Consider the following 14418-nt stretch of genomic DNA (forward strand, 5'->3'; position numbering starts at 1 on the left):
ACGTTTGCTCAGAAGCGTGGGGGTGAGGGGAATTTGGGGTGCTTCACCAAGGTGAGCTGCCGCAAGCAGCACGGTGGCCACCACTGGGGTGAAGTGGCAGTCACAAGGGCACATACCTTTGTCACACACATCAGATCTATGTCCATACACCAAAGAACAGAAAGCAGCTTCTGAGAGGAAATCGCCAGTAGGGGGAGAGCGAGATCCATAGCTGGGAGAGGGAGAGAGGTTTGTGGTTCAAGATCCGAATTGTTCTGTCTTGTGAAAGACAAGAATCTGAGGCGACCAGAAGAGAGGAATAAAGACAAAGTTGCTTTTTGCATTTTGGGAGCCCTTGGTTGTGTTCCCCCCACCCCGGCTCCACCCTGGCCTCTGGACCTTTCTCTGAGCCAGAGAACAGGAGAGAGTATTTCCGGAACACACACCGGTGGCCTGTGTGCCAGGCTCTGAGCAGGACTCACTGTCACAGCAACCCGGTCCGGGTAGCTAGATCCCATGGTTATCCCTACTTTTTGCCAAATTAAACCAAGGCTCAGAGAACGGAAATGGCCTGCCTAGGGTCACGACAGGCAGTGCAGGGCCAGCCCTGGACTCAAGCCCAGGCTGAAGGTCGTCTTACCCAGTCCTTGATCCCTGTAGCCTACAACCCTCTCCCGTAGCTCTAGCCCCGGATTAGTCCCCATCCCGCACAGGGGCAGCCACGCCAACATGCACAGTACACATCCTCTTGCTTGTAAGTGTTCTTTAAAATGCGCGATCTCGGGGTGCCTGGGGGGCTCGGTGTGGTGGTTAAGCATCTGACTCTTGACTTCAGCTCAGGTCATGATCTCACAGTTTGTGAATTTGAGCCCCATGTCAGGTTCTGAGCTGACAGTGCAGAGCCTGCTTGGGGATTCTGTCTCTCTCTCCCAATCTGCCCCTCCCATGCTCCCTCTCTCTGTCCCTCTCCCTCTCTCTCTCTCTCAAAAATAAGTAAAAATAAAATGTACTATCTTGCACACACAAAGATTGGTAGTGATCCTTTTTTCTTTTTATTTATTTACTTTTTTATGTCTTTATTTTGAGAGACAGAGCGAGCGGGGGAGGGGCAGAGACACAGTCTAAAGCAGGCTCCAGGCTCTGAGCTGTCAGCACAGAGCCCAACGCGGGGCTCGAACCCACTAGCCATGAGATCATGACCTGAGCCAAAGTCGGATGCTTAACCGAATGAGCCACCCATGCACCCCTCCTGTTTTCTATTTTAAATGTAATCTATTTATTTTACTATTTTAGGGAGAGTGTGTGCAGGGGAGAGGGGCAGAGGGGGAGAGAAAGAGAATCTTAAGTAGGCTCCATCCACACACAGCACTGACTTCGGGCTGGATCCCATGACCCCAAGAACATGACCTGATCTAAAATCAAGAGTCAGATGCTCAACTGACTGAGCCCAAGTGCCCCTTGCCTTTTTTTTTTTCTTATTTATTTATTTTTTTTACCCAGTATTGTATTAAGATCCACTTGTGACACCTTGCACATATCTCCTGGGTTGCATCTCACAGCTGCATAGTCTCCAGGATGGGCTGTCACCACCCATTCTCCCAGGGAGGGACATCGAGTGCCTTTGACTCCCCTCTGGTATAAATAACACTGCTGTGGATATTCTTGGGCCTGCTTCTCCCGAGTGTCTCTGAGAATATCTTTGGGACGCATCACACACATGCAGAATCGCCTACGCTTACCTTGCTAAAGTTCCACCAGCCTGTGTTCCAGGAGGCTCACCCTGTCCACTCTCCCCACTGTGTTGCCTTAAGGGTCCTGTAACCGACCATGTGTCCCTACCAAGCCCTGGTCTTACTCAGCTTTTCAAAGTTTCGCCCACTAGCCTGATGATAAAGTGCCATCTCACGGTGGCTTTCATCTGAAGAGACCTGGCTTGTCTCTCTATACACTCATTAGTCTTCGAGCTGCTTCTGTAAATTGCCTGTTCACATCCTTTGCGTATTTTCCTGTCGGGGTGGCTGTTTTTTTCTTGTTGATTTGCCAGAGCCCCATGTACAGTCAGTTCCGCTAGAACTCTCTGTTTTGAAAATGTGAATTCAGGCGCGCCTGGGTGGTTCAGTCCATTAGGCATCCGACTTCAGCTCGGGTCTATGAGCTCACAGTTAGTTAGTTCGAGCTCCTCATCGGGCTCTGCACTGACAATGCAGAGCCTGCTTGGGATTCTCTCTCTCTCTCTCTCTCTCTCTTTCTCTCTCTCTCTCTGCCCCTCCCTACTCATGCTTTCTCTCTCTCTCAAGATAAACTTTTAAAAATGTGAATTTAGGGGCGCCTGGGTGGCTTAGTCGGTTAAGCGTCCGACTTTCGCTTAGGTCATGATCTCGCGGTTCGTGGGTTCGTGCCCCGCGTCGGTCTCTGTGCTGACTGCCAGCTCAGAGCCTGGAGCCTGTTTCAGAGTCTGTGACTCCCTCTCTCTCTGACCCTCCCCTGCTCATGCTGTCTCTCTCTCCTAGAAATAAATTAAAAAATATATATTTTTTTAAAAAAATGTGAATTTATCCCAGTGCAATCAATCACGTTTGGAAACAATTGGACCAAAATGCAAATTTCCCCTTTGCTTACATATGCTTTCACCCGCCTGGGTGAGAGAGGGGGTAAACCCAGAAAACCGCACTCCACTGCAGTGAGCCTGTAGGCATACAAAGAGCACGCGCACACACAGCATACACACGCATACATGCCCACACACCCCAAACAGAACATCTCCGACGCCCCTTACTTCGCCTTGTCTGTATGTAAGGAGCCCCACCCAGCCTCATCTGCTGCTAGAACTTCTTTGGATTTCAGAGAACCTTCCTACTGCCTCAGAGTAACTCACAAGGTGCACCCCTTCTGATGCATGATGCCGCAAGCAGAGTGTAGGTCATTTTCCAAAGTAAAATGCTGTCTTTCTTTTTCGAGTGTGTGGATATTTCTTAACCAGTCAGTGGGTGTAAAACTGTCCTCCCCCCGCCGACCCACCCCCTGTTCTCCCATCTGCCGAGGCCAGGGGCAGGTCACTCTGAGGGTCTGCCCTCCCCGGGTCTCCCTCCACCACATCCCTGCAGCTGTCCCCTCCTACCCCCCCAGGATGACCCGACATGGCAAGAACTGCACGGCAGGGGCCGTCTATACCTACCACGAGAAGAAGAAGGACACAGGTACCGGGCTGGGGAGGGGGACAGATGTACCTTGAAGGCACCATCTCGCTTTGCGCCTCCAGCTGTGTCTTCTGGGCACGTCGCTTCCCCCCCACTGCCGCCGCCCCGCCTGATAGCCATGACCATAGGACTAAGAGCCCACACGATCCCGCACCCCCGCAGTGGGCGCCTGTGGGTGTGAATTCATCTGAGACTCCCAACTACCCACTGAGGAAGGAATCGCTGCTGTCATAGCCATATTCCAGGGGCAGAAACTGAGGCCCAGAGAGGTCCAGGCCCTTGAGTGTGGCCTGAGGGGAGTCTCTACCCACCCGCCTCAGTGACGGCCTGTCTGTCCCTTACCCTCTGGATTGACACCTTCCTGAGGGTTGCGTCCCCGCCCCCAACAGAGCCACACGGCCCAAGCTCTTGACCGCCTGTTTCTCGGAGTCCCCCCCTGCCCCATGCAAGTTTTCTCTGTGCCTTTCTTGGGGTTTGGCGAGGAGCACATCTGTCCCTCCATCCCTCTGCTTCTGTCTATCGCCAGCGGCCTCAGGCTATGGGACCCAGAACATTCGACTGAGCCGGGATGCTGTCAAGGACTTCGACTGCTGCTGCCTCTCTCTGCAGCCCTGCCACGACCCTGTTGTCACGTGAGCTGGGGAACTGCTTCGGGGGTGTGGGGAACCGCCTGCACAGCCAGGGCACCCTGGGCAAGCCCCTTAACCCCTCCGAGCCTCAGTGTGCTCATCTGAGACATAGGCATGATCCTAACGTGTGTGGAAAAGAATACATCCATAACAGAGGGTAGGGCTCTTGGATCAGTGCCTGGCTTGTACCAATAGCTCATGTGTGGAGTGCTTACCGTTCCCCGCCCTGTGGTCCTTCCCCTGCCTCGTGGTCCATTCCCTGCCTCGTGGTCCCACAGGGGCTTTGGCGAGATCATGGGTACAGGGTGCTTAGTCCAGTGACTAAATATGGGCTCAGCTTATAGGTCTGTTTTACAGACACAGTGACGAGAGCAGACTGTGGTTCAGGGTCCCTGAGGCTACTGCAAGTTCAGTGGGTGGAAGAACTCACAGAACTCAGAAAGGTGATTAGAGTCCATGACGACTTATTACGGTACAGAGATGGAGATCGAGTCAGCACGGGGAGATGGCACACGGGGCCGAGCCCAGGAGGGACCAGGATCGAGCCTCCAGGTGTCCTCTCCTAACAGAGTCACCCGGACAGCGCTAGTCTCCCAGCAAGGACACGTGACAGCAGGCAGGGACACCGCCCACCCGGGTAGCTCGCTCGCCAGAGCCCCTGTGTCTAGGGATTCTACCGGAGGCTGGTCGCGCAGGCCCAGCTGACCTCGGCAGGGCTGACCTTGATCTTCAGCCCCTCCAGAGGTCTAACCTCGTACCACATGGCCCAACACCGCCCCCCCCCAACATCAGGTGAACTAAGACACTTCTATCAGGCAGCACATTCCAAGGGCTTAGAGGCTGGTTCAAGGGCCGGGTCCTCTGGAATGTGTGGGGTTTGGATAACCCAGGCGTGCTGAGCTAACCCCTTACTGCGCAAGATTTTCCCTACGCGGCAAAGCCAGGAGGGTGAAAATGGTGTGGTCACTCTGAGAGCCAGCTGTGTGAGGCACCGCGTGACCTGCCGCCTGGATGACGCGTCGTGCATGCCCGGGGCAGGGAGCTGATGCTTCTCATCCCGTCCCTCAGCCCAGATGGCTACCTGTATGAGCGTGAGGCAATCCTGGAGTACATACTGCACCAGAAGAAGGAGATCGCCCGGCAGATGAAGGTGATGGGGCTGGGGACACGGGCGGCGGCTTTGATGCCGAGCTCTTAAACAGCCACTCTGGGCTTCCTAAATTCCTTGTCCGTCTGAGCCTTTGCCTGTACTGTTCCCTCTGCTTGGCGCACCATCCCTTCCCGCTTCTCCTGCTTAGATCCTTCTCATTCTCCAGATTTCCGCCCCAGGCGTCACCTCCTCTGACCTCCTGCTAGGCCAGGGCTTCCGTCACCTCTTTTCTTGACACTTCTGGTTGGGACTCTGCATGTGGCTGACAGGTGCCCACTTCCGTCACTAGATGGCAGGCCCCAGGGACAGGGAACAGATTTTTTGCCCACCGCATGGCCCTCCGTGAACACTTGTTAAATTGACTGATGTCACCTCCTCTCCCTGGGCCTCAGTTGTGCTGTCTCTAAAATGGGCTGACAGGGCCAAATCAGAGGGCACTCCAGGCATGTGGGAGATGCTCACAGATCAGAATTCTCAAGGCAGTTACTCAGAGCCATGCCCACTTTCCACAGGTGAACTGATTTGGGGGGCAGGAGGGACCCCGCTTACCACCGTGTTTGGGGCGCAGCTGGCCTGGCTCCCTCCTTTCCTACCAGGCTTCCTAGAGCTCCAGAAACATTGAGGGGTAGATTTCTTTTTTTTTTTTAATGTTTATGTATTTTTGAGAGAGAGAGGCAGAGTCTGAGTACGAGCAGGAGAGGGGCAGAGAGAGACACAGAATCTGAAGCAGGCTCCAGGCTCCGAGCTGTCAGCACAGAGCCGAATGCGGGGCTCGAACCCATGAGCCCTGAGATCATGACCTGAGCTGAAGTCAGACGCTTAACTGACTGAGCCACCCAGGCACCCCATTTTTTTTCTTAAGTTTATTTATTTATTTAGAGAAAGTGAGATCAGGGGAGGGGCAGAGAGAGAGGGAGAAAGAATCCCAAGCAGGCTCCTGTCAGTGCATACCCTGATATGGGGCTCGAACTCACGAACCCAAACCTGGGAGATCATGGCCTGAGCTGCAATCAAGAGTCAGACACAACCCACAGAGCCACCCAGGCGCCCTGAGGGTTAGATTCTTGTTGAGCCTTTTGTCTTGAGTAAGTGGCCTTCCCTGTGCCTATCACCTCTGCGTGGTCTAGTGGCGGCCTGGGTTCTCCCTCATCAGGGTGGCCCGGGGCAGCCCTAGGGCCCAGCACTGAATCCCTGTGCCTCCACACACCCACACCACCTCGCACTCATGGCTCCTTGAACAGTCGTTGCTTCTTACCCTTCTGGAACTGACTTCGAGGGCAGGACAGGGTCTACAGCACCTACCCTGTAAAATCAGTACAGTATGGCCCACAGGTACCTGTCGAGCACTCGCTATGTGCCAGGCAAGGGTTTTTTTTAAGCGTTTCCGAAAATCATCCCAGTAACCCAGTGAGTCTCCGGGTCAGTCGCCATTGTTAGCCTGTTTTACAGATGAAGAAACTGAGGCCAGGGGGAGTCACAGCACTTACGGGGAAGCCACAGAGCTCAGCAGTGACAGAGGCAACGTTTAAGCTCTGGCCCTCTGGCCCCTGCCAAGCTGCTGACCACTCTGCTGCCTAGAAACAAAGAAGCCACTGAGTCCCAAACCAGCTACATGGGAAATGACCTGAGTGCCCTGCAGCAGGGGAAGGGATGAACAAAGGGAGAAGAGCCACCCCATAGATACAACACCCATTCACTTAAGCGTCTGACTGCGTGCAGCTCAGGTCACGAGTTCAAGCCCCGTGTTGGACTGTGCACTGAGTACAGAGCCTTCTTGGCGTTCTTTCTCTGTCCCTCTCCCACTTGGGCGTGCACCCATGCTCTCTTTCTCTTAAACTTAAATAATTTAAAAGAATTCACACTCAGGCAGTTACCAGCCTCTACTAAGTATCATCCCTCTGTGTGGGCCTCAGTGTACCCACCTGTGAAATAGAAAGAGCCACCCTCAAAAGACCACAGCCCACAGGAGGATGCCAAGCCCACTTCTTTCTGGCTGTCCACAGGCCTATGAGAAGCAGCGGGGTGCCCGGCGTGAGGAGCAGAAGGCGCTGCAGCGGGCTGCGGCGCAGGACCAGGTGCGGGGCTTCCTGGAGAAGGAGGCGGCCATCGTGAGCCGGCCCCTCAACCCCTTCACGCCCAAGGCCTCCCCCGGGAGCAGCCCAGGTGAGGGGGAGCGGACTTGCAAGGGAGTGGGAGTCCCCGCAGGGCCAGGTGCCTCCTTGGGTGCGGCATCCGAGCCCCTCTCCCTCCTGCAGATGATGCCCGACCCGGGTCCAGTGCAGGCCCCACAGGCAAGGACAAGGACAAAGCACTGCCCAGCTTCTGGATCCCGTCGCTGACCCCCGAGGCCAAGGCCACCAAGCTGGAGAAGCCTGTGAGCAACCCCAGCACCCTGTGCCCGCTTGGCACAGAGGGCCAGATCCCCCAGTGCCCGCAGCACCTCCTTGCCTGCCGGGACCCCCAGCCTGGCCTGCTGACCCTGCCTCCTTTCTACCCTGCACAGTCGCGCACCGTGACCTGCCCTATGTCCGGGAAGCCGCTGCGCATGTCTGACTTGACACCCGTGCGCTTCACGCCGCTGGACAGCTCCGTGGACCGCGTGGGGCTCATCACGCGCAGTGAGCGCTACGTGTGTGCCGTGACCCGCGACAGCCTGAGCAACGCCACGCCTTGCGCTGTGCTGAGGCCCTCGTGAGTCACCTGGGGAGGACAACCCAGGGCTGGGCCGGGCTTGGGGAGTGTGGCCCCCAAGCAGGGCCTCTCTGATCCGTGTCCCCCACCCTCACTCTCACTGTAGTGGGGCTGTGGTCACCCTGGAGTGCGTGGAGAAGTTGATTCGGAAAGACATGGTAGACCCCGTGAACGGGGAGAAGCTGACGGACCGGGACATCATCGTGCTGCAGCGGGTGAGCAGTGACCCGCCTCCCGAGGCCCTGCCCCCTCTTCTCTCCCTAGGCCCACACCTACCCCGGGACCACACCACGCCTCCTCCACACCACGCCCCCTCTCCCTAGGCCCACACCTACCCCGGGACCCCGCCCTGCCCCCTCCTCCATGCCCTGCCCCTGCCTTTCTAGCTGGGGTCCTTGCCTCACCTTGCGGGCTTCGGACAGCAACCCGCCAAGGAGCCCCGCAGCCCGACCTGTCTCCATCTTGACCTTGTCCCCACCTCTCCAGGGCGGCACAGGCTTCGCGGGCTCCGGAGTGAAGCTGCAAGCTGAGAAGTCCAGGCCGGTGATGCAGGCCTGAGTGCGCAGGAGACCCAATAAACAGGCTTGGACTCTCTGGCCCTTGTGGTGCCTTCATTGGCCTCGTGGGAGCCCTGGGGCCACACCGGGAGCCCTCGGCGTGCACCTGCGCAGTGCCCCGAGTGTGAAGGCGTGGGCTAAAAGTATGTTTAAGGTGGTCAGACGTTAAGTGTAAAAGCCGAACAGAACCCACACGCGTGGCGTTAAAACTGGGTAAGAGTGGCCAGAAGTCAAGGTCCCAGCCGCAGAGATCGATCGGAAGGCGCCACTTTGACAGGCTAAGTAGAAATCCTGCCGCATCTTTCTGAGCGATGCCAAATTCTCAGCCCATGAGACGTCCAGGAGCGCCTCTCTGACGTAAAGGGTGGTGAGACGCCCGAAGGACACAAAATCCACTGAGAGAAGGCAGCGGGCACCCAGTCAGGAGCCCTCCTCCCTGATTCCTGACTGCCGGAAGGCCAAGGGCAGGAAGAGAGCCCTCGTCCAGAGGCGTCGCAGGCCACNCACACACACACACACAGAATTTGAAGCAGGCTCTAGGCTCTCAGCACAGAGTCAAACACAGGGCTCTGAACCCATGAACTGTGAGATCATGACCTGAGCCAAAGTCGGATGCTTAACCCATGGAGCCCCCGGGTGCCCCTAGAGCTTTGTTTTTAATGGCCACTGACTCACAAAAGCACCCCTGGCAGCATGCCAAGTAGAGCATATAGTCAAGCAAAGATCTGTCTTCCAGGTCTTTCTCCATGTGTGTGTACACCAATTTCTCAACCAGCATGACGTCTCCGCACACATGCTGTTATGTCAGTGAACGGTCTCTACCTTTTCACTTCCGTAGAAAGTTCTCATCTAATGCCCAGACCCGACTCAAAGGACCGGGAACTGCCCTTCACTGCTCTTTGGTGAAGCCCCTGTCTGGTGTAGGACAGGATGGAGCATCTTTCTGCAGTGGAAGGTTCTAGTAGGAGGGTAGGTGGTATCCTTGCACCCTGGGGAGCCCCCCAAACCCAGTATTTTCTCCCTCAGAGCCTTCTAGGACCTTCCTTTGATCCCTAATGGCCCTCACGCCCTGTTCTTAAGACCCCAGTCCCTGGAACTGGCCCAGATGCCACTGACATTCAAGGGGAGCCCTTGACACCTATCGACCTATGGTCTTCGAGTCTGGGCCATAGGCCTGGGAGAGGGATGCTTGTACCCATTTCACAGAACAGCCCACTGACTCTGAGAAGATGCACTTGCCCAAAGTCACGCTGCTCAAGGCTGTAGCAGAAGCCAAGTTCACTTAAAAGTCAGCCGCCTCCAGAGACCTCCCCACCCCACCCCTACCCTTCCTCCCATCTCTGTACCTCCCCCCCCGCCAGATATTTCCACATTCTCACCCCATAAACCTCTCCCCCTTAGCAAGCTCCCAGCCAATCCCTTTCTACCTAGAGCGTTTCAAGTCACCCCTTGGTCTCTAAACACCCCCAATCTTCAGCATGTTGGTGTTTTTTTTTCCTAAGTTTTATTTACTATTTTGAGAGAGAGAACAGGAGAGGGGCCGAGAGAGAGAGGGCCAGAGAGACTCCTAAACAGGTTTCGTACTGTCAGACCTAGAGATAATGACCTGACCCGAAGTGGGACACACAGCCGACTGAGCCACCCAGGCGCCCCATCAGCCTCTAATTTTGTTTTGTTTAAGTTTACATATTTATTTTGAGAGAGGGGCGGGAGAGGGGCAGAGAGAGAGAATCCCAAGCAAGCTCTGCACCCACCATCTAACACAACGCACAGGGAGGGGCTAGAACTCACAAACCGTGGGATCCATGACCTGAGCGGAAACCAAGAGTCAGATGCTTAACCGACGGTGCCCCTCAGCCTCTGAACCGCCCACAGCCACCGCTGGGACCCTCCGCTTTTCTCTCTGCCTCCTCGGGGACTCCTGTCCCGGTCACGTGTGTTCAGGCCGGCCCAGCCCCCCGCGCATAAAAGCCTCCCGGATTCCCAGCGTCGCACCTGTGTTTTCGCAAGGAACCTAAATCCCACCGATCCACGGGCCCCTCGAGATCCCCTCTGTGGGGAGCAGCGGGGTGCGTGTCAAGGTCAGTCTAAGAAAGTTTCCTTTGAGGTTTCAAAGGTGACAAGGAGGAGGAGATGAAAACAAAGTGCACCTTCGCTCAGCGCGGGGCCCTTAGACCGTGACCGCGAGGGCGAGAGCGAGAAAGACGCGTGGTGTGCGCCCGCAGAGGGCACTTGCAGACACTGGCGATTCTTAAGGCTTTTAGTTGTCTCTATTTTTAAGTGTTCATTTATTCATTTTGAGAGCGAGAGCAGGGGAAGGGCAGAGAGAGGAACGCAGAATCCCAAACCGACTCTGCACCCTCAGCACAGGGCCCAACTCGGGGCTCGATCCCACAAACCGTGAGGCCATGACCTGAGCAGAAATCAAGAGTCAGACGCTCACTCAACCGACTGAGCTACCCAGGCGCCCTGCCATTCTTAAGTTTTTAAACTGGGAAATTTAGGGGCGCCTGGGTGGCTCAGTCGGTTAAGCATCTGACCGGCTCAGGTCATGATCTCACAGTTGGTGGGTTCAAGCCCTGCGTAGGGCTCTGTGCTGACAGCTAGCTCAGAGCCTGGAGTCTACTTCAGATTCTGTGTCTTTCTCTCTCTCTGACCCTCCCCTGCGCACTCTGTCTCTGTCTCTTGGTCTCTCTCTCAAAAATAAACACTACAAATTAAAAAAAAATCAAATTTAAAAACTAAAAAAGGTGGGGGGGGGGCGCCTGGGTGGCTCAGTCAGTTGAGTGTCCAACTTCAGCTCAGGTCATGATCTCTCTGTGGGTTTGAGCCCTACATCGGGCTCCATGCTAACAGCTCAGAGCCTGGAACCTACTTTGGATTCTGTGTCTCCCTCTCTCTGCCCCTCCCCCGCTCATGCTCTGTCTCTCACTCTCAGAAATAAATAAAGGTTAAAAAAAAAATTTTAATGTTAAAAGTAAAAGTGGGGGATTTCATGTGAGTAGGTTTTCATTTCCCTTTTTAAAAAATCAACTTAGTGGGTGCCTGGGTGCCTTAGTTGGTTAAACATCTGACTCTTGATTTTGGCTCAGGTCATGATCTCGTAGTTCAGGTCATGATCTCACAGTTCATGAGATGGAGCCCCGAGTTGGGCTGTGAGCTCACAGTCCGAAGCTTGCTTGGGATTTTCTCTCCCCCTCTCTCTGCCCCTTCCCTGTTCTCCTCTCTCTCTCAAAATAAATAAATAATTTTTTAAAAAATCAACTTGGGGGTGCCTGAGTGGCTCAGTCAGTTAAGCATCTAACTTTTGATCTCACAGTTCGTGGGTTCGAGTCCTGAATTGGGCTCTGTGCTGGCAGTGCAGAGCCTCCTTGGGATTCTCTCCCTCCTTCTCTCTCTGCCCTTATCCCGCTTGCGCTCTCTCTCTCTCTTAAAACAAACAAACAAACAACTTAACAAAACCAACCAATTCCACTCCTAGGTATATACCTAAGAAGACTGAAAATCTGTCCGTGCAAAACCTTCCACATGAATGATCCAAGCGGCACTAGTCATGTGAGGCAAAAAGTGGAAACGATCCAAATGTCTTTCAAGTGCTCAATGGGTTCACGAAGCATGGTGTATTCATACGTGAAATATCATGCAGCCATGAAATGGACAAAGTTCCGGTACCTGCTACAAGGTGGATGAACTTTGACAACCAGAGTGTGGGGGCAGCTGTCCCGCCTCAGTCAGAAGAGTGTGCGAGCCTCTTGAGCCTCTTGATCTCGGGGTCATGAGTTCAAGCCCCATGTTGGGTGTAGAGATTACTAAAGAAATAAAAACAACACAGTACGCTAAGTGAAATACCGACACAAGAGGTATGAACCCTCTTCTATAAAAAGTCTAGAATAGGCATATCTTTTATTTTTTAAAAAGTTTTAATGTTTACATTTTGAGAGAGAGAGTGAAAGGGAGTGTGCCAGGGGGCAGGGCAGAGAGAGAGGGAGACACAGAATCTGCAGCAGGCTCCAGGCTCTGAGCTGTCAGCACAGAGCCCAACCCGGGCCTCGAACCCACAAACCACGAGACCCTGACCTGAGCTGAAGTCAAACACTTAACCCACTGAGCCACCCAGGTGCCCCTCAGTCAGAACTCTTGATCTTGGGGTCATGAGTTCCAGTTCCACACTGGGTGTAGAAATTACTTAAATAAATAAAACTTAAAAAAAACAACAACCTAAAAACAGCCTAAATGCTAAATGTTGGTCAGTGGAGAACTGGTTAAATCTTTATAGTGTGAACTGAAGTAGCCTTCAGAATATATTCTTAATGACCTCAGTACAAAATAAATTATAAAAATGTAAGATCGGAGCGTTCTGATTCAAAAAGTTCTTAACTGGAACAAGAAAGGTAAAAAAACAAAAAAACATTGGTCATCTGCTCTTCTTTCTATTAAAAAGAAAAACAGTTTGTACATATTTGCCTAAAGCTATGTAAATTCTCCCTGGGAAGAAACACTGGCTGCCTGTGAGGAGGCGAACTTGCTGGAAGAAAGACTCATTTTTAGCATGTAACATCTTGTACATTTAGAATTTTGTATCCTATGAGTATACTGCCAAAATTTAAAAATAAAATGTGCAAAAGACAAAAAAAAAACAAACTGGGGAGAGGCAGTAAGGGTGACTAGGTGCAGGACATCTTTCTGTAATAGGCTGTTCTATACAAGTAATTTGTTACTGTGTGTGAGTATTATTTTGATTTTTTTAAAAAAGTTTTCAAACTTAGCGGCCAGAGAGCTACAAATTTGCCCTACTCTTTCATAAAGCAGTTCTCCACTAGGGGGCAGTATGTTACCTTAATTAAAGGCTTAGAGAAGGACGCCTGGGTGTCTCAGCCTGTTCAGCATTTGAATTCGGCTCAAGTCATGATCTCAGGATTCCTGAGTTCAAGCCCCACATGGGCTCTGTGCTGAGAGCTCAGAGCCTGGAGCCTGCTTCGGATTCTGTGTCTCCCCTCTCTGCCCTTCCCCCCCAACTCTCAAAAAATAAAGATTTTAAAAGCTTGGATTCAGACATACTTGGTTTCAAATTCCAACCCTACCACAGATAACAATGATAAACTCTGGATAAAACAGAAAACAATTACCCAAAGGCACTAGAAACTCAACAAAACCATGCAGCAGTAACTGGAGGGATAATGACAATAAAAAAGAAAAGCTGTGGGTGGGTTTCTCATTTGTATAGCCTNGTGATAAACTCTGGATAAAACAGACAACAATTACCCAAAGGCACTAGAAACTCAACAAAACCATGCAGAAACTGGAGGGATAATGACAATAAAAAAGAAAAGCTGTGGGTGGGTTTCTCATTTGTATAGCCTGGGGGTGGGCTCTAGTCCCCGCCAGAGGGGCAGCTAAAATACTTCCTAGCTTGAAGCACCAGAACAACAGGAAAGTAAGGTACAAATACTGGAAATTCGGGGAGTGGGGTGGGGTGCACTCCAAATATTTTTATAAAAACTCTGCTCAAATATCTACCTGACCCTGAACCACACCCACATGGGGTACACTCCAGGAAGCCCAGCGAAACCTAAAAAATGTGAACCTAAATGTGGGGTACAAATTTCATAGGAGGGAGTTTTACAGAGATTACAGTTTGAGTTTAACCAAGCTAATGGGTTGCTTACCAAAAAATAATAATAATCAACTCTTCAAAGGAACATAACAGACTCCAGAGTTTCTACAGTGTATCCAGGATACACTCTAACATTACTCAAAATGGAAACATAGGAAAATGTGACCCATTCTCAAGAAAAAAGGAAGGAACCTAAGACCAACACCCAAATGACCCCTATATAGGAATATAAATATATATATGTATGTATATATCACTGTTATAACGATGCTCAAGAACCTAAAACAAAGTGTATTTCTATTTTAGGGGCACCTGGGTGGCTCAGTCGATTAAGCATCCAACTTTGACTCAGGTCAATGATCTTATGGCTGATGAGTTTGAGCTCCACATGAGGCCTCACGTTGACAGTTCAGACCCTGCTTCAGATCCTCTGTTTCCCTCTCTCTCTGCCCCTCCCTGACTAGCGCTCTCCCTCTCAAAAATAAACATTAAAAAAAGTATGTTTCTCAACAGAAATCTTGGAGAAATAAAACAATAAAAAAGAATGGAACAGAAATTCTAGAACAAATAAGTAAATAAATTTAGCAAGTTCACTGGATAC

At 52.3% G+C, this 14418-nt stretch overlaps 1 protein-coding gene across 1 annotated transcript in view; it reads left to right on the forward strand.

The window, feature by feature from the left end:
• The window catches only part of NOSIP (nitric oxide synthase interacting protein), a 15153-nt gene extending 6911 nt beyond the window's left edge, over positions 1 to 8242 (forward strand). The window contains exons 2-9 of the mRNA XM_077747140.1: positions 3106 to 3176; positions 3703 to 3808; positions 4874 to 4955; positions 6959 to 7118; positions 7211 to 7329; positions 7459 to 7646; positions 7753 to 7861; positions 8133 to 8242. Coding sequence (XP_077603266.1) covers positions 3107 to 3176; positions 3703 to 3808; positions 4874 to 4955; positions 6959 to 7118; positions 7211 to 7329; positions 7459 to 7646; positions 7753 to 7861; positions 8133 to 8204 — 906 coding nt within the window. The 5' untranslated portion in view covers position 3106 and the 3' untranslated portion in view covers positions 8205 to 8242. The remainder of the gene's footprint in view (positions 1 to 3105; positions 3177 to 3702; positions 3809 to 4873; positions 4956 to 6958; positions 7119 to 7210; positions 7330 to 7458; positions 7647 to 7752; positions 7862 to 8132) is intronic.
• Positions 8243 to 14418: the final 6176 nt, after the last annotated feature.

Source organism: Crocuta crocuta, unplaced genomic scaffold (genome assembly GCF_008692635.1).
Source record: "Crocuta crocuta isolate KB4526 unplaced genomic scaffold, BGI_CrCroc_1.0 scaffold334, whole genome shotgun sequence".
In the NCBI taxonomy this organism is placed as follows: domain Eukaryota; kingdom Metazoa; phylum Chordata; class Mammalia; order Carnivora; family Hyaenidae; genus Crocuta; species Crocuta crocuta.